This window comes from Oryx dammah, unplaced genomic scaffold (assembly GCF_014754425.2).
Source record: "Oryx dammah isolate SB20612 unplaced genomic scaffold, SCBI_Odam_1.1 HiC_scaffold_13, whole genome shotgun sequence".
NCBI classification, from domain to species: domain Eukaryota; kingdom Metazoa; phylum Chordata; class Mammalia; order Artiodactyla; family Bovidae; genus Oryx; species Oryx dammah.
In genome coordinates this window covers 11,326,957-11,345,904 of record NW_024070197.1, presented here as the reverse complement: position 1 = coordinate 11,345,904, position 18,948 = coordinate 11,326,957, and the positions used below count along the sequence as shown (strand labels likewise).

Genomic DNA, 18,948 nt, shown 5'->3' with positions numbered 1-18,948 from the left:
ACAATGGAAGGGGTGAGGATACTCTGTGGGATTTCCTTTAAAATGGCACTAATTCCCTTCACAAAGGCCCCACCTCCAAACCCCGTTGTCTTGGGTGAACAGATTTCCACCCGGGAATTTTGAGGCGACACAAACGTTCCATCTACAGCAGTTAGGGCCCGTTTATGCCAGCCCCATGGTCCTGAGGTCATCCCTGGCCTCTTCTGTGATCCGTGTGGGTCACCGGTGTCCAGAGCTGGAGCTGGGGGAAGTGGAGGCTGTCTGGAGGTGCCATCCCCACAGCGTCACTGCGACCGCCACCCGGGGACCGACAGGCCGCTGAGGACAGACTCTCGTTTCAAGGCTGCGCCCCCCCACCCCCTTGTCATTTCTGGGGCAAGGGGTGCTGGGGTCAGCACACAGAGACAAGATCCATAGATTAGTTGTTTTTTTTTAAAATAACTGCATCCTTTAATGGCAGTAATACAATTATTGGATTAAGAGACCACAGGAGAAAGGACAGGTGGTGTTTCTGGAAGACAGATATGGAGTACAAAAAGGGGGAGGAATAGTCATGCGACGATCATTGTAAAAATACAGTACGTTATATACATATTTGCACCGTCAACTTTCAACTCTGAAATAGTATTTACACTTTTGTTACAATCCTGGTTAGAGAACAATTTATTTTTTTCTTTAAAAGCTCGGCCTGATGGCAAATGAAAATTTTGGGTGAATTCATAGTCCCATGAGGTTCTTAGGCTGAATATTCCAAGAGGAGGGTTCCAGCTTCTAATTCATCCACAGATTTCAGTTTTAAAAAAGTATTTCATTTTGCTTCTACAAAATAAAATTCTCAAAGGAGGGAAAAAAAAAAAACAACCCAACACCCAACCACAGCCACACTGCGTATTCTTTCTTATATTACAAACCAGGGGCTGCAGCCCTCTGCTTCGAGGCCAACACTGGTGGCTGAAGAAAAAATCTCATTAATGATTGTTTAAAAAAAAAAAAAAACAGAAAAAGACACAAAGACAAACCAAACCACCCTGATCATGGCGCACTGACCCTGTGGGGGTGCCTCCCCCGCCCTTGCTTCTGGCACCAAACTCTACGACTATTCCTTTTCTGGGGGAGGGGGTGTGGGACCTTCTTTAACCTCCCACCCCAGGGAGGTGGGAGGGGTAACCCTCTGGCTGGCTGGGACACCAGGCTTCCTCATTATTAGCAGGAAGAGTCAGGGCCCTTAAGCGAGGGGGCCGAGATGGCAGGATGAGGAGTGAAGCAGGAGAGATCAGGCAGGTGTGGGCACAGACCGTGTCCAGTTCCCGAGGTCACGGTGTGGGCCTCTTCTGGGCTCTGTGGACAGGACGGGAGCCCAGCCAGGGTCCTGGGGGAGCTGCGGAGCCCAGGGCAGCCCTTTTGGCTCCCTTCCCGGCTCAGCCGGATGGATGAGGAGAGCAGGGTGCGGGCTGTGGGGTCCTTGGCCCGCTCACAGCGGGTCACCCTCCGGGCCCTGGCCAGCTTCCCACCGTGTCCTCAGGCCCCCTGCCTGGACGTGGCCATAAAGCCAACCCTGCACGTGCACCTGACCCCATGCCCCCTTTGGCTTGGAAGAAAATCAAACACACCGAAACCACGGGCCCTGAAGGTACGCTGTGAGGGGGTGTGGAGAGAGGGCGATGCTTTGCTGACCACCACCCTGGCTCCCTCCGTCGGGAGCGTGGTGGCACAGCCACGCACGGATCCTTGAGCTGTCCCCAGAGGGGCCGGGGCCGGCACACCGGCACGTGCTCTGCCTTCCAGGGCCCAGGACAGAGCCCGGCACACGGAGAGAAAGGCATGGCCACAACAGGACAGGCTAATACTGACGGAAAGCACGCAGTCTGCGGGGCCATCGCCCCGCACCAGCCCTGCCGACTCCAGGTCCATCTCTCACCCCGGAGTCTTCTGCCGCAGGCTGGTGGGCGTGGGTTCACGGGGGAACTCTGGACGGAGGGGGGTGGGGTGGGGGCAGAGGGGCCCTGCGGGTGAATCCAGACGAGACAGCAGTGGGAAAGGACTTTGTTTCTCCTGGCCCAGGCAGCTTCCAAAGGCTCTTCTTTCTTGATACTTCCTCGCTTCCACTGGCCCCTGAAGTGGGTCATCATGGCCTGCATGCTGCAGAGGAGACGCAGAAATGCCTAGACCTGCTTCCCCGCGGGGCCTGCCCACCGTCTCGGCTCCAGCTCTTCTTGCTCATGCAACACCTCGTGCCTTCTTGACGCCTGTGGCTCCCTTCGTCCTGGGGGGTGGGGTGGGGTGGGAGGAGGAGGAGGGGCCCCGCTTTGCCCAGAAATCCCACCAGACCCCCAGCCGCCAGACTGGGGCCCCAGCCTTTAAGGGAGTCCCTGAAAATCGGGCCTGGCCAGGCCAGGCGGAGTGCCAGCTGGGCTGAGGCCCAGGGGACTCGCGACTGCTCACATGCACATGGAGGTTTTGTCGGCGGGCACCTAGCAGCCCCGCAGCACTGACCAGAAGTTAAAGATGGTTATATACAATTCATATGTTTTAAAGAAGATACTACTTAAAAAAGAGAGAGAGAGAGAGAGAGAGGAAAAAAGAAAACAATAGGAAGAAAGAAAAGAAAGAACACCCAAACCCCCTCCCCCCTCCCCCTAAGCCCCAACTCTGGTCGCTGCCCTTAAATATTGCCCTGGGAAGGGTGGGGTGTCGGGAGCGCTGGACTCCGGCTTAACACTACTGGCAGAAAGGGGAGGCAGTGGGGTCGAAGCCTTTAAACACATCTTTCAGGGACCCAGCGTCCTGCTCACCCTCTTGGGCTGGGCTGTTGCCAGCAAATGGGCTTCCGGAGCCCGTCTTGGGTGCCGGTTTCACGGTCCCGAAGAGGGTGGGCACAGGCAGGTTGTGCACGCCGGGCTGGGGCAGGCTGCCCTCTGCTGACGGGGTGCCCACGGCGGCAGCGGGGGCCGCGGCAGCCTTGGGCCGGGGCCGGTTGTAACTGTTGTATCTGTCCGTGGCCGTGGCCCCATCGGCCCCAGGCTTCCCGGACTCAGGCTGTTCCAGGGCGGACTTGCGGACAAATGGGGGCTCCTTAGCCTTGGTGGCAGCAGAGCTCCTGCCATTGCCCTCGGGGCCCTTGGGCTGGGCGCCTGTGTCAGCGGCTGGCTCTGCGGCTTTGCCCCCTGTGTTGGGAGTCCTGGGGTCGTAGAGGCTGATGCCGCTCAGCACGCTGCTCTGGCTGCCCCCGCCGCCCTGGCCTAGGCCGCCAGCTGCCAGCACGCGGGGGTCATAGGGGGCGGTGGCCGGTGGGGAGGACTCCCCACTGGGGCTGGCAGCTGGAGAGGGCACCTCGCCAGGGCCGGGTTTGGCCACCCGGGAGGAGGCAGTGGTGGAGTCTGTGGGTTTCTGCAGCCGGGGGTCGGTGGGTGTCTTCCGCACTCGGGGGTCACTGGGCTTGTCGCCGGAGCCAGGGGTGGCCAAGGGGCCAGTCACGTTGACAGTCTTGAGGATGCGCGAGAGGAGCTCAAAGTCAGGCAGGCTGGAGCCGGCCGCGCCGGCATCTGCAGAGTTGCCCGCACGCTGCCGGGGGTTGGGGGGCCCCGAAGCGGCAGCGCGGTGCAGCCTGGGATCCAGCGCTGGCAGGGACTGCAGGGCAGCGGGCACGGGGGGCGCCGCCTCCTGCTTGGGCAGGGGCAGCGGGATCAGGTCCTCGGGGCTCCAGAGCACAGTGCGGGCGAAGCTGGGCCGGCTCAGGGTCACGTCCTTCTTGATGTGGCTGAACTGCTGCAGCTGTGACCGCGGGTCCCGCAGTGGGTGCCCAGGGAGCGGCTCCAGGGGAATGTTGACGGCCTTCTCCCGCAGGGCTCGTTCCCCTTCCTCTTCTTCTGCCGGGGGTGGCCCAGACCCCTTGGAGCCCCCAGGACCGGCAGGGCTGGAATGCAAGCCGCCGTCGGGCTTGGAGGTGGGCAGGGAGCGAGCCAGTCGTGGGTCAGAGGGTCCGGTGTCACCTGGGCCTGACCCGCTGGAAGCCTCGGCATGGCGGGAGAGCCTGGGGTCCCGGCTGAGGCGGGGGTCAGCCAGTCGGCCTCCCGTGGGGTGTCCCTTCTGGAGGCGGGGGTCCCCCAGCCCACTGCCGCTCAGCTCTCCAACAGAAGCCTGGGGCCGGCTGGATGTCTGCTGCCTCAGCGTCTTCAGGATGGAGGTGACACTGCTCCCACCTTCATCCTCATCGCTTGAGTACCAGTTCCCAGTGTCACCTGCGAGCGAGCAGACAGGCGCAGGGAGCCGGTGAGTGGTCACCACACCCACCACCAGCCCTCTTGGATCCCACGGTAGCCTGCTCTCCACCTCTTCTCTCTCAGAACCTCTATTTCTCTCGCTTAAAACACCTGCTGCTCACCCTCCCCCCCACCACAGAATGGCACGAAGAGCCAGGGAGCTCAGGCAGGCCAAGCACAGAGCCTGGCACGTCTCTGGCTGTCGCGGATGGACCCTTCCCTGTGTACCGGCACCAAGCTAAGGACTTCGCCTTATTTGTCACAACTACCCAGGATACAGCACTGTCACCATGCCCATTTGACAGATGAGAAAACAGAGGCACCGACACAGCACCCTGAGATCGGGGACAAAGCCAGGCCTGGGCTCAGACTCCCGAGCCCTGGGCTCCAGCGCTGCCTTCTCACCTGGGCGGACTCAGACCCCCCCACAGCAGATCCTACTCTGAGTGCCCGTGAGCAGCAGTCACTGCCTGGGCTCTCACTGAGCTTGGACTCCCAGACCTGTGCCTACCAGACCCCTCACAGTGCTCCCACGCCCCAGGGCAGGAAGTCACCAGCTGGTAAGAGGCGGGGCCAGGTGAGCAGATGCAGCTGGCCCATGTCCAACCTCCTCGGCAGGTGCAGTCGGAGACCTTGGGGAGGGGACTGTCCCTGTTCTCACTGCCCCACTTGCTCCCCGGCTCCTGGCTGCAGGCTCCAGATGCCTTCTCTGTCTGCCCCATTCCCCCCGGGGCGGATGCCACCAGGGCACCACTCGGCCCCACAAGACTCGGCAGCTGAGGCGGGGACTGTTAGTGGTCTGTGTCAGTGACTGGCTTTCGTCTCTGGGCTTCCCGAGGACACTCCCCTACACGGGGAGCAGGGGCTGGGCATCTCCCTCCAGCCTCCTCCACGAGGGTGCGGTCTCCTGCAGGGACCAGCCCACTGCCCTCCTCCACGGGACCAGGGTCTCGCCCTTCTCCGGTCCTCCAGGCCACAGGCTCCTGTCCGACAAAGACCCCGGACCTAGGCACGCCCCACCGTTCCCCGCAGGGTGGCCACGGCCCACGCCCCTCGGGGAGAGCCCTGCCCCGGGGGAGGACACGTGCCTTCCTCATTCTCCCGGTCCTGCTTGCTGCTCTCAGCCAGCCTCCTCGCTCTCTCCTCCTCCTGCTGCTTCTGCTGGATCCTCAGGTACAGGGCCCTCTGGGCCGAGGGCAGGAAGTCGGGGACACCGGCGCCCGGCTTCGGCCGGCCTGCGGGCCCTCCCTCAGAGAAGCTGTCTGGCTCCAGAGGGTGCTCGGGGAAGAGGTGCTCCCCAGGCTCCCCCGGCAGCTCTTCGTAGTGCCCGTAGTCCTCTGTGGCAGGGAAGAACCGAGCGTTCATGTCGGGAAGGGCCGTACGGCACCAACTCCGACCCACCCGTGCCCTCAGCCAGAAAACCACCCCTGATGGCGATGGGTGAGAATGCACAGCCTACGCCCTCCTACCCTTCCTGGGAGGGGCCCTAGCAGTAGGGGACGGAGCAGCCAAAGGGGGAGGGGGAGGTCCCAACTAGGACGCAGCCACTGAGAATGGGATTCACGGTGAGGTTTAGTGACATGGGCAAATGCTCATGAGGTGACAACAGGACGGAACGGCGTACGAATGTTTATAAAACCAAAGAAAAGGCTTTGGAAAGACAGACAGAGAACAGGCCCTCTGGGAATGAGAGCGGGGGGAATGAGACTGGGGGAGGCGGTCGAGGCATCGTTCACTTCTTTACTCCACACATTTCCCATCTGTTTTAAATACTTTTGATGGACATTAGTCTTATAGTCTCTTTAAATAAATAAATAAAGAAAAACACTCAATCTCACAGTAAGCGCATAATATGAGTGCAATCCCAGTAAACAAAGACCCATAAAGAAAAGAAGAAAATACACCAAAACGTTGCTATGGCTACAAGTCCACCCAGAGGCTGCCGGGCAAATCCTTCTCCTTCCACAAATGTTTCTGGGCAGCTGCTACGTTTAACGGGACAGGGTGGGTGGGGGTGTTTCTCCAACACAGCATCTAGGAAGCACCAGGCGGAAGGGCTTGCCATCTCTCCTGAAGGATGGGCACCGTCCGGCACTAGCTGCCTCCCTTCACAAATGCTAAGGATAGATCCAGCCAAGGATGAGGGGAACAGCATGTGGAGGTCTGTGACGAAGCACCTAGAGACTGTGTGTGTGTGTGTGTTGGAGACAGAGTCCAGTGAGCACTGCCCACAGGCCATTCTGCAATGATGAAATAGCCCCGATCTGCACCTTGCGTGCAGTGCCCCTACTGAGCAGCTGAAATGCAGCCAGCTCTACCAAGAAAGGGAGTCCGTAATTTAAATTAAAGTTCCAGGAGTCAAACGCTTAAATTGTTTTAGAAAGATAAATACTTCCTACATAATCATATAAAGCAAAATGTGAAAAGCCACTTTCTTCCAGCCTCTGAACTTCAGAACATGGGAACTCGGTGGGCCAGGCTGCTCTGGGCCACAGCCTCACTCCTTAAACAACAGTCCCACCCAGGCCCCCTGCATCTGATGGTTTTACAACACTGAATATTATTAAAGGCAGCTGAACAGCACTAAAAGGGTAGATTTCACAATATGGGCATTTGAGCCAGTTACTCCAGAGATACCATTACCAGCTGGACAGACTTTTTGCTTCCCCACCTGGACCTTCATGCATCTCACATCCATTGTTTAAAGGGGGAGGAGAACCCTCCGGTCAGGGTCACCTGCTTTTCTCATGTGAGAGCGTGTCACTGTCCTGGCGCCCTGGCCCCCACACCTGTTTTTATGTCTCCGCACACTATCTAGACACCAGCGAAAACTCTACCCCGACCTCCAGCCTGGTCAGCTCCCTAACGCCCGTCGTCGACTCCACGTGGTGGTAAATGGGCACCTCATGCTTTGAGCAGCCAAAGCCCAAGTGCTGCCCGCCCTCCTCCCAGCCCGGCTCTCTGCAGCATCTCCCGCCCCAGGGACAGCGTGGGCACCTGCCCAACGACTCTGCCCCCCACAGGCATCCGCACCTGACCCTGCCGCCTTGGCCCCTTGGCTCCATGGTGCCTCCACACCCAACCCTGCTGGCTCCCAGTCACCCTGGGTGCCCCTCGCCTCACCTCTGCCCAGGGTGACTCCAGGGCAGCCTGCAAGCTTCCCAGATTCCCCTCCAGCTGCTATGAGCACCCATGGGCCCAGCGTTCCTCTGCTACCCTCATCCTTCTACAAGCATCCATGGCCCCCGTGTTCCTCTGCTATCCCCATCCTTCTTCCGCCGAGCACACCTCACCATAGCCCACAGAGTCTTGTGTGTTGGGGCTTTCTTCCCCTGTCCTCCTGTCCCAAGCCACACGAACACCTGGGGAGTCCACCAACAAGGTGACTGGCTGGAACCTCTACCTGCTGCAGCTCCCCCTAAGCCAAGCCTTCCTCCCACTTCACATCCCTCTCCCATTTGCTTTTCACTTGGGCCTCGGACAGGCGGTGTCGCACCAGAGAACAGCCACTCCCAGCCCGCCTCCACCCGCTACCCTAGACACTGCCCCACTTCACTTCTAGCAATGACCGATGCCAACCTGAGCGGCACGCTTATTGACATGCTTCCTTGTCTGCTTCTCTAAACTGAAACGCAGTCCAGGCCTGCTCTGACCCCAGGCCCGGAAGCATGCCTGGCCCCCTGGACGCCTCCCATCCTCCTGAAGGCTACACACCGTCTCCTATGAAGCAGCACTGTCATCCAAGCACCCTGACAGCTGGACCTTTAGGTTGTTAACAACACGTGTTCTCATTTTAGCCAAGAAAGGAAGGAAAGGAGGAAGATGGTCAGTGTGGGGATAGAACGAGCACAGTCGCAAGGAAGCTCCAAGCCAAGAACCACCCAGAAGCAGGCCACTGGCGGAGGGCACCTCAGCCATAAAGTTCACACCGTTCGGCACCCACTCCCTAACTTCCCACACTCCCAGTCCACACATACCCAGCAAACTTACAAGAAACTAAGTGAGTTACAGTGATGCTAACACCCCCACCCAGACTCAACAGGGTGGTGAATCCTACATCACTGATAAGGTTCAGCCACTTATAGAACAGAGATGGAATTGGATTTATGTTTTCAAAGACTAAGACCAAAGAAGGAAACCCCAATCTTCGTGACTACATTCCACTGTGCAGGCCCCAGCCAGCCCTGACCCTGAGCCCCGCATACCTGCGTCCCCAATGAGCCCCGGCTCCATCTCCATGCCCTCCTGCTGCTGGTAGAAGTTTTCATAGAAGTTCTGGGCTGGTGGGATGGGGGGCATCATTCCAGAATGCGGGGAGTCTCCGGGACCGTAGGGCATCATGGGAGGGCCGCCAGGGCCCATGGGTGGGCCAGGGTTCATCCCGGGGCCCATCGGCATATCTGGGTGCATGTCGGGGTGCATGTCGGGGTGCATATCTGGGTGCATGTCAGGGTGCATGTCAGGGTGCATCGGGCCCCCCATCGGCCCTGGGGGTCCCATGTTGGGCCCAGGCCCCATTGGCCCAGGGGGTCCTCCGGGTCCAGGGAACCTGGAAGGAGACAATGGTGCCTGTGAGAGGGGCTGCAGAGGAAGGGGGGAGCTGCAGCCTGAGGAGGGCTCCTAACAGGCTCTGAAGGCTCCAAAGATGCCACATGCTGGCCAGCCAGGAACTCACCTCACGCCCAGCTTCTCAGCCAGCTGCCCTGTGGGCCGCACCACAATCTCAAACAAGGAGGGGATCTTCTTATTGTACATGTCCTGCTGCTGCTGCAGCTGCTGTGGGGACAGCGGCTCGTGCGTTGGCAGGGGCATCTGAGGGGGTCCGGGGGGCGGAGGCGGGGGCGGGGGTGGGGGCGGGGGACCGCCCTGCATGGGCCGGCCATTAGGAGATGTGGGGGCTGGTGGGCCCGGCGGACGGGGTGGGGTGGGCAGGAGGCCCACGCCTGGGGGTGGCTTGGGCAGGGGGTTGATGCCCTGCTTCTTCAGCTCCTCCACCTCCTTCTCATCCTCGGCGCCCGCCTCCGCATCGTCCGCCAGCATCTGCGGGTGAGAAGGACAAAGCCGTGTGAGTCACGACAGGGAGCGGCAGGTGGTAATGCAGCCCTCCAGGGCGGAGACCTGAAGTCTCCAGGCAAAATGCTTCAGCCCCCGAGACCCTAACAGCGTAAGGCCACCGAGCGCGAAAGCTTTCGGGGACAGAAATCATCGTCCCCGTACCACCTACGATCCACTCCCGGTGACCGGCTGACAGGGCAGCCATTCTTATTCTGCCGCAAAATATATGCAACATACCACGCACTACTTCACCATTTCCAGGTAGACAATTCAGACATCGAGTACATTCTCAGTGTTGTACAATCACCACAATTATCTAACTCTGTCACCTCAGAAAAAACATCACGCCCATCCAACGGCCACTCCCCCTCCCCCGCCTGAGAAGAGACCACGCCCGTCAAGCGGCCAGTCCCCCCTCAGATACCACGCCCATCAAGACACCGTGTTGTCAAGCGGCCACTCACCACTCTCCCCTTAGAAGATGCCATGCCAACCAAGCGGCCACTACCCCAGAAGACGCCACGCCTGTCAAGCGGCCACTCTCGACTCCCTTCTCAGAAGACGCCACGCCCACCAAGAGGCCACGCCCGCATGGTCATGGCTCCCATCAAGCGACCACGCCCCACTTTCCCTCCCCCAGCCCCTGGCAACCACCCACCCACCTCCAGTCTGTCTACGGATTTGCCTGTTCTGGACATTTCCTATAGACGAAGCCCTATAATATGTGGCCTTTTGTGGCTGGCTTCTTCCACTGAGCATCGTGAAGTTTTCCAGGTTCACCCACGGTGCAGCTGTGTTATCTATTTTACAGCTAATAGCTCATGGTTCTGTTTGGATTTTAAGTGCCTCACTGCACTCGCAGTCAAACCGCTAGCACTTATGAGGACCCGCAGGGCCTGATAGCAGGGCTGGTGTCTGCGGAGGGCTTCGCAGGGCGCGGACTCCTCCAGCCTAAGCACCCAACCCTGTGTTTCAGTCCCCCCGACAGCTAAGCATTCCCCCCCACAACGGGGCCCTCACTGGACCAGGCCTCTGTCTGGGCATTCATTTTCCCCTCCGTGTATGGCTCCATGCCCCCAAATTGCTGAGGTCTCTTATTAAAAGGTCAGTTCAGGGTGACAGGCCTGGTCTCCTGTATTCACTATGGGAATACCATCAGCTCCCTCCAAAGCATTACCCAAGCTTTGTTAAGATTTTACATTTAGTTGTATCTCTTTATTCCTGGCCCAATGACTACCAATTCCACAAGGGCAAGACCCCCAGGCTCCACCTAAGGCCTATTACAGGGCAGAGGGACAGTTTCAAAGTCTGGATTCAAGTGGAACATCCCATGGATTGAGATCTTGTACAGAAGTTGACACCGCAGATCTGCCTGCGTCTCTTGGAAGGCCAATGTGCAAATGGGGCCTCCAGCCTGGGCCCCAGCATCTCTGAAGGACCCTGCCCCAGCCTCCTCCCCACTCAGGCAGGATCGCCTGTGGTTGCAGAGCCGTCGCGCCCTGCACTGCTAGATCCTCACAGGGGCAACTGAGTGCCCTCAGGTGTGGGCAAAACCTATCAAGGTTACACTTCATTAAACAGGTACAAACTTGATGAGAGCTTCCTCCCCACCTGGGGATGGGTACCACTGCCAGCCACTGAATGTGCCATACTCCCTTCACCCCCAAGACTGGGGCCACATGTCTCCTCACCACTCAGAACAGAACACCAGCACTCAGCAGGAACACTGCTGGGGACCGAGGCCATGGAGATCTTTTCAGTGCTGGCCCCGGCCTGGACCGCGGTACTCAGCACTCAGGCCACACTGTGGACTCAACAACTAAATGAACCGCAGTGAGGGCCCCCAGGACAGCTTCCTGAAGGTACTACTGATCCCCAGCATGGTGGGCCCCCTTTCCCATGCTCACCTCCCGGGGCCGCGTTCCTTTAGCTTCCCCACTGCGCTCTGCAGTTGGGGCTTCCGTGCCCACCCTGTGCTGGGGAGGGAGTCTTACCTCCCTGTGGCTCCCACTACAGGACTTCCCCCCCCACCCCTCGTGCAGACCCCACAACACCCTGCTGGACTCCAGCTGGGGACATAGGCAGCCCCTTGCGCTCACCCCTATCCCCACCACCCGCCCTGGGTCCCGAGTGCTGCCTGAGGGCAGGCGCTGAACCACATCAGAGGCCCGGACACTGACACATAAGAGATGCTGTCCCTCCCCGTGAAACCCTGAACCCAAACCATCCAGGCTGTCCCTTGGTACATCTAGTCCTACAGACTCCCGGGCCTCTGTGCAACAAACAGGCCCTCACACCAGACCACCAGGCCCTGCCTGGGCACCACAACCCACCCCCACCCCCAGAACGGATTCTGAATGATCCTTGGGTTCCCAAAGTTCAGAGGCGTGCTGTCAGTGGAAAAGGACTGCCACCAGCAGACACACACATGTGTGGGGCAAGCTTCATCAGGCCAAAGAAATAAGCTCGTGTCTGTTAAAAATTCTAAGCTTCTGCCCCAAACTAGAAACAAATCAAATGTTCAACTGGTGACGAGATAAAACAGTGTCTCACATCATCCATAGAGTGGGGTGGTACTCAGGAACTAATAGTGATGAACAATAGTGATGAAGCACCAATACTTGCAACAACATGGATGAGAAGCCAGATTCAAAACCATACACAGTTAGCAGCTACATCCCATATAAGTCTATTCATATGACTTCCTTGGAAAGCCAAAACTACGGGGACAGAAAACGGATCAGCAGTTACCAGGGGCTGGAAATAGGAGAGGTGCTGACTACAAAAGGGTGAGTCTTGAGGGTGAAAGTGACTTTTCTTTAGCTAGATTGTAAGGTGGTTACATGACTCTCTGTATCTGTCAAAACTCAAAGGGTTTTTTTTTTTTTAACTGGATACAAACTGCTGCTGCTGCTGAACTCACTTCAGTCGTGTCCAACTCTGTGCGACCCCATAGACGGCAGCCCACCAGGCTCCACCGTCCCTGGGATTCTCCAGGCAAGAACACTGGAGTGGGTTGCCATTTCCTTCTCCAATGCAAAAGTGAAAAGTGAAAGTGAAGTCGCTCAGTCGTGCCCGACTCTTAGCGACCCCATGGACTGCAGCCTACCAGGCTTCTCTGTCCATAGGATTTTCCAGGCAAGAGTAAACTATACCTTGACAAACCGGACTGTGAAAGTGTATGTATAAATCAATAACTGAAAGATTTAATGGTAAAGAATTGTAGTGTGTCCCACTTACTTTCAAGCGGCTCAAGAACAAAGGAGAGCAACTAATAAATGGGGCAAAATAATGCTAATCAAGGGATCTCAGATGGAAGAATTCTTGCCGCTCACTCTCACAGAGTCATCACCAACAGCCCCAAAGGCAGGCATGTCTCAAACCTGGAGTGGACAGCTGGATGCTGATGTATCTGGACAGACAGAAATGTCACTGAGAAAGAAAACAAGGCTGCAGAAGAGGGGGGAGAGAGAATACAGAGGACAGAGCGGTGAAGGCCCCATCCTCAGGGGCACCACAGCCTGGCCCCAAGGGTGGCCCAGGAGCCTCAGGTCCCACCCCTGGGGGTCGGGCTGCAACTCTGTCCAGGAGAGGAGACGGCTGACCTCCTGCCTTTATCAGGGTTATTACTCTGGGCCCGTTGTAAACGTTGAAGTTCTACTTTCTGACCACCCAAATTCGATTCTGGAATGGTTTTTCCAGGTTCAATACTCATTTTTTAAAAAAATACTTATCCGTTTTGGCGGCACTAGGTGGTCACTGCTGCATGGGGCTTTCTCTAGTTGTGGTGAGTGGGGACTACTCTCCAGTTGTGGTGTCAACACTCACTTTCAACCTACTGAGACCTGACTTGAGATGGGGCATGATACTGATGCTCTCAGGATGTTCATGGCCAGATATGGAAATGTGCCACCCTGATTTGCTCTGGGTTTTCATTTGTGTCTCGAGCTGTGCTGTCCAGTATGGTGGCCACTGGCCACATGTGGCTACCAGGTGCTTGAAATGGGGCTGTAAGTGGAAAATAAGCACCAGATTCCTTAGATTTAGTATATATTAAAAAAAAATACAAAATATCGCGTTTTTTTTTCATATATTTATTACTTGCTGAAATGATACTCTGGACATGGATATACTGGATTAAATAAAATACATCAGTAACATTAATATCATCTGTTACTTTTTACTTTTTTCTAACATGGCTACTAGAAAAATTTGTATGTAGCTCTGCTGTGTTGTTCTTCTTGGACAGCATTGGTCTAGAGTGCAAACTCTGAACCTCCAGGAGGGGGCAGCCCTCAGTCAGAGATGACTCAGTTCTTCAAATGAGAAATGAAGCCAGCATTACTTTTTCCACTCCTTACCCTGAGAATGACTCACAGGTTCTAGACAGCTACCAGTTACAAAACCCTATTCCTAGGCTCACAGGCCAAAAGGTGTGCCAAAGATGAGGACTTTCTCCCTGATGCTCTCCCAGGGAGGAGTGGACGTCCTCTGGCTCTGCTTGTTCAGGCCTTCCCCTCAACCCCTCAGGCAGCCCCGGGCCCCATCTAAACAGTGAAGTCACCACTGGGTGGATTCTTGGAAGCTGGCTAAGGCACCGATTCTTCCCGTTATCAAAAAATAGCCCCAAACCTTCTGGGAACCAGACAGAAGGTGGGAACGCCTTCACCTGGGAGAACACATTCTCTCACACCCAATCACCCTACTCACACCCATTCACCCGATGACGAAGTGAAGTGAAAGTTAATTCTACTCTTTGCAACCTGTGGTCCATGGGATTCCCCAGGCCAGAATACTGGAGTGGGTAGCTGTTTCCTTCTCCAGGGGATCTTCCCAACCCAGGGATTGAACCCAGGTCTCCCACATTGCAGGTGGATTCTTTACCAGCTGAGCTACCAGGGAAGCCCATCACCCTATGACAGATGTCAGGAAACCAAGAACAGGAACCGGGGCCCCCAAAGTCCTCAGTCTGACTCCCCAGGAAGAACAAAGGACATGAGAATGAGTTTCAGACGTCCTCTGGCTGGTAAGGAAGCGCTGATACCTCAGTGGAGGGGGTCCCCCACCCTCAGAACTCCCAATGCCCTGTACCTTTTCTACTACATAAAAGACTTGGAAAAAAAATTTGACTTTTCCATCAAAACAGAAGCCATCCGAAGCCTCACTTCCTCTCCATGCTCCCTGGGCTCTCAGAAGGCCAGCTAGGAAATCACGAGGTGTGTTGGGGACACACCAGGCCAAATTCCTTCCAGGGAGCCGCTCCCCAGTGAACACCGCCCCAGGCAGAGAGAAGACACACACGTGACCGTCCCCATCCTCCCTGCAGAGCATACGGTCCCCACTCCCTCCTGAACTCGACCCAGCTCTAGGTCAACGCAGCTGGCATCCTGGTCCCACACGGAGGCCAAGCCCCTGGCCGTCTCAGCCCCCGTCAGCCCGGGCATTACCTTGTCTAAGAGCTCTCGGGTCTCCTCGGTCAGGGGGTCGTGAGAGAACATGCAGTCGTCGCCGTTGATACAGTTCCCAGTCGTGTGGTACAGCTTACACGGGAAATCACGTACACCGCAAGTTAAGGCGAATGCCTCACCTCATGAAACCCACCCCAGGACAGAAACCAAGCCCCTCTGTTTCAGAGAGGAGGAAACTGAAGCCCAGAGAGGTGCAGTGACTGGCTCAGCTGTGCACAGCAGGTTGGCAACTGAGCCAAGAAGAGATGCCTGTCTGGAGTGCAGCCCGCTCCACCACGCAGGCCTTGAGGCCCTGTCCTCAGATCCTCACTCAACAGGAAGAGGGTGAAAGTTCACTGATCTGCCCACGGATACTCAGCCATTTGAAAAAGTCTCAGAAAGACAGCGGGCAATGGCACGGTCTCGAGAATATACTTGACCCTTGAATGACATGGGGGTTGGGGCACCAACCCTCTGCCCAGTCAAATATAGGAGTATAATTTATAATCTGTCCTCCACACCCTCGGTTTTCCATCTGTACCAAGAATATGGAGGCTAGATTATATATAAATTATACTCAGATTTTTGTGTCTTAAGATACAACCAACTGCAGATCCTGCAGTACTGTGGTATTTACTACCAAAAACAACCCACATATGAGTGGACGTGCAGAGTTCAAACCCACGTCACTCAGGGTCAACTGTTTATGTATGGGGAACGCATAACATGCGCGCCTCAGTTTACTCATCTGCAGAATGGCAAGAGCAGACCTGTCGCAGGGCAAAGGTGAGGGCTGAAAGAGATGGAGACGGGCAGAGGGCTCTCAGCACCTCCTCGGTGCACAAATGAAGTGCGGTGAAGGCCAGCTGTTAACACCAGTAAGGAGAAAAGGTCTACACCCTCCATGCGCTCAAAGGTGGGCACCAAAGGATATCATGCATGTAGGGGCAGTTCTCGGCTCGGGCACAAAACCCAGTGATGTAAAACTTGCACAGTTCTCGCTTCTTTGGTAGCTCGATGTCGTGGCTAAAATTACAGTGGTCTCCCTGGAAGAGAACCAGTCAAAGGTAAGCTGTTCGCCAAGGAAGTACTACTCTGTCACTGGGGAAGCACAGAGGGACCGATGACAAAAATGAAGAGTCCTGTTAGGATTGGACGGCCCGGGAATTCCCATACTCTGTTCTGAGAGACAAATGTCTATGGGTTTCAGCCAGTGGAATTGAGCTTTCAGCTATTTGCAAACTGTACAATCCAAACAAAACAATATCCAGGTGAACAGAAGAAAGAAACTTGAATACCTGCACCCTCTTTCTCTTCCTAATAGCTATTTATTTTTGTTTCTATGTATTTCAAGTTTCTAAAAATAGCATGAATTGCAACTCTGAACAAGGAAAACTTTATTTATGCATGTGCCACCTGCAAACCTTTGCTTGAAACATAGTAACATTTTTTCCTGACACAGATACATAGGTACAGTATTCCCTGGGAACATGTTGGCCAATATCTGCCCACTGACTGAATTTGAATAAAAAGCTGGCTGGCTGAACTAACACTGGACTGTACTTGTTTCCTTCAGGACCCTGAGCTCACTGGCATGTCTCTTCACATAACACTCTGCTGTGAAGGTCGAGGCAGGCCTGATCCCTTCCCACTCCCACCTTTTCTGCCTTGATGACTCCCTCTCCAGCATTAAAGTTCACTAACTCAACCAGGCTATGTCACATCTTTGCATTAGCGACAGGTCCAACAGAACATCTGAAGCTCCGTGGATTGGGTGAAAATTTTGGCCAAAAAATCCCCCCAACCAAAGTAACACAAGTGTGTCACCAATCTCGTTCTGGCTCTTCAATCATTTCCAGGCCCCCGATGCATTTCTCAACCACTCCAAGCCCACCCAAACACTGCCCCAGAGAGTGTGGCCTCCAGAAAGAAAGGAGACCGCGAGGCCTGTGTGTCTCGGCTCCAGGCACCCTGGCCCCGGGACTGCCCTTACCCACGTGCACCGCCCCTCCACGAAGTATTTGCAGATGACTTTGCCTTTCTTGTCGGACTGCTGGTGGGGCTTGTCGTGGTCACTCCTCCGGTAGCTCCCGCCACCATCCTGTTGGGAACAGAGTGGGAACGGAAAGGAGAATTAAAAGGAAGGGCGGGGAGGGGCCTGTGCAGGCCAGGTGGAGTGGACCGTGAGGGTGAGAGGGGCTGACTGGCAGGGCTGACGGGGCACCGACCAGCCAGTTCCATCCGGGGCCCAGGTGGGTGGCTTAGAGCCCCGCTGCTCGGAGCTGAGAACGTGCGTGCCACACACCAGCAGGAATGCATCCGCTCTGAGGCGGCGCCTTCCTGGAGAACTCAGAGAGCAGGTGACCGCAGGTGCTACAAAGATGTGGCTTTAAAAACAGAGGGTCTCCCCCGAAGAACATCACCCAGGAGAGCTGATTAGTGCTGAGAGGCTCCCCGCTGGAACAGCTGATGGGAGCAAGGGGATGGGATCAGCTCAGAAAACAACTCGTTTAAAGAAAAAAATTTTCACGAAGGAGCCTTGAGTAAGAGCATCACAAGGGGATGGAAGACCGACTTACGCCCATGTCGTCGTCATAGAAGTCTTCGTCGTCGTTCATCCCGCCCTTGTTCATCCCACCTCGGCTGCCTCCTCGACCGCGGCCCCGGCCCATCCCTTTCCCTCGACCTCGGGAACCCCGGCCTCGGCCTCGACTTAATCCTGCAGAGGAAAGAGATGGCATCTATCCGCAGCCTCTGCCCAGGACCCGAGTCCCGTGGCTGCCAGGGGAGCCCCCGCCCTCCCTGCCGCCTCGCCCTCGGAGCGCTGGCCCACCTCGCCCTCGGCCGTCCTTGGACCGGCGGTACTGGCTCAGCTCCTTGGAGTAGTCGTCGTAGTCCTCATCTCCCATCGGCTCCTCACTCTCTCCATACTGGAGCCCCAGGAGGAGGAAAGCAGGCGCGTGTCATTTGGGGAACAGTGAACCACGTCCTGAACTATACACGCCGCCTCTTTCCGCCTTTTTGTACGCTCGGGACACCACCAGACAGGGGTGGCCAGTGAGCGGCCCAGGACTCCTGCCTGTGCCCCTCTTCACCCGCCCCAGCCTGGGCAGTGTCTGGGTCCTGGTCCTTTCCCTGAGGTCTGTACGCTCAGGGCTCCCAGCCCCTGTCACTCCCAGCTCCCAGGGGACAGCGGTGCAGCTGGAACAAGCAGCATGGCCAGGCCTCAGGCAGGGACAGAACACGAGTGTGGCAGCTCTCCTGTGTGTGTGTAGGGGTGAGTAAACAGACGACTACAAAGGCTTCGAAAGCACCCTGGGGAACCCTTTCTTCAGGGACGAGGAACGGAGGCGCCAAGAGAAAGGAGCGGCTGAAGATGTTCAACAGCTCAGCCCTGGGAACCTTTTCAATTCTGAATCTCAGGAAGGTTCTCTCTATTCAAACAACAAAGGAACGTTTGGAAACCTGCCATCTGATGCCTTCTTCCCAGCAGTCTCAGGGACCACCTCCAACAGAGCCTGCACCCACCAGCCATGCTCCCCCTGCCCCCGAGCTGGAGAAAGCCTTACGTCCATCTCCTCCTCGTAGAAGTCCTCTTCGTCCTCTGGATGGTCTCCTCCCACGGAGCCTCTGCCCCTGCCTCGGCTGCCCCTGCCCATGCCTCGGCCTCGAGACCCTCCACGGCTGCCTCGGCCCCGGTAGCCCCTGCCTCGGCCCCGGCTGCCTGCATGGTGATGAGACAGTGAGCAAGGGAGAAGTCAGCCCCCAGCCGCCCGAGGTCAATCACCTCCTCCTCCTCTTCCAAGAAGCCTTCCCAGATGCTCTGGGCTGACACAGTCCCTGGGCCTCTGGACAGGGCTGGCTCAGCACCATGGACACACAGCTGCTGCACGCTCCCCACAAGACCCTGACTGCTGCACTTTCCCACACGAGGGCACCAGGCACATGGGGCCACCCAGCACCCAACACGGGGCTGACCAAACTAAGAGGCTATGATGCCAGAACACCTACTGCCCTCTCCTGCATGAAGTGATTTTCAATAAATGTTTGCGGTTTTAAATGAAAGAAAAAAAGAAAATGCTGTGTGTATAAAGTGCACAGTGGATTTCAAAGACTTAGTTAAAAGAGAGCAAGAGAGAGGTAATATATATTTATTTAAAAATCACATCTATTTTGATTACGGGTTG

General features: G+C 56.4%; 1 protein-coding gene across 4 annotated transcripts in view; it reads right to left on the bottom strand.

Annotated features, from left to right (window-relative positions):
- Positions 1-422: 422 nt before the first annotated feature.
- ZC3H4 (zinc finger CCCH-type containing 4) overlaps positions 423-18,948 on the bottom strand; it is a 37,026-nt gene continuing 18,500 nt past the window's right edge. For 3 of the 4 annotated variants that reach the window (XM_040252448.1, XM_040252450.1, XM_040252449.1), the window contains 10 exons: positions 18,331-18,485; positions 17,595-17,691; positions 17,341-17,480; positions 16,755-16,862; positions 15,696-15,807; positions 14,762-14,871; positions 8,935-9,299; positions 8,465-8,808; positions 5,348-5,596; positions 2,719-4,238 (listed from right to left, as the gene is read on the bottom strand). In XM_040252448.1, the coding sequence (XP_040108382.1) occupies positions 2,719-4,238; positions 5,348-5,596; positions 8,465-8,808; positions 8,935-9,299; positions 14,762-14,871; positions 15,696-15,807; positions 16,755-16,862; positions 17,341-17,480; positions 17,595-17,691; positions 18,331-18,485 (3,200 nt within the window). Of the gene's footprint in view, positions 4,239-5,347; positions 5,597-8,464; positions 8,809-8,934; positions 9,300-14,761; positions 14,872-15,695; positions 15,808-16,754; positions 16,863-17,340; positions 17,481-17,594; positions 17,692-18,330; positions 18,486-18,948 lie in introns of all 4 variants that reach the window. The other variant, XM_040252447.1, reaches the window with a different exon arrangement.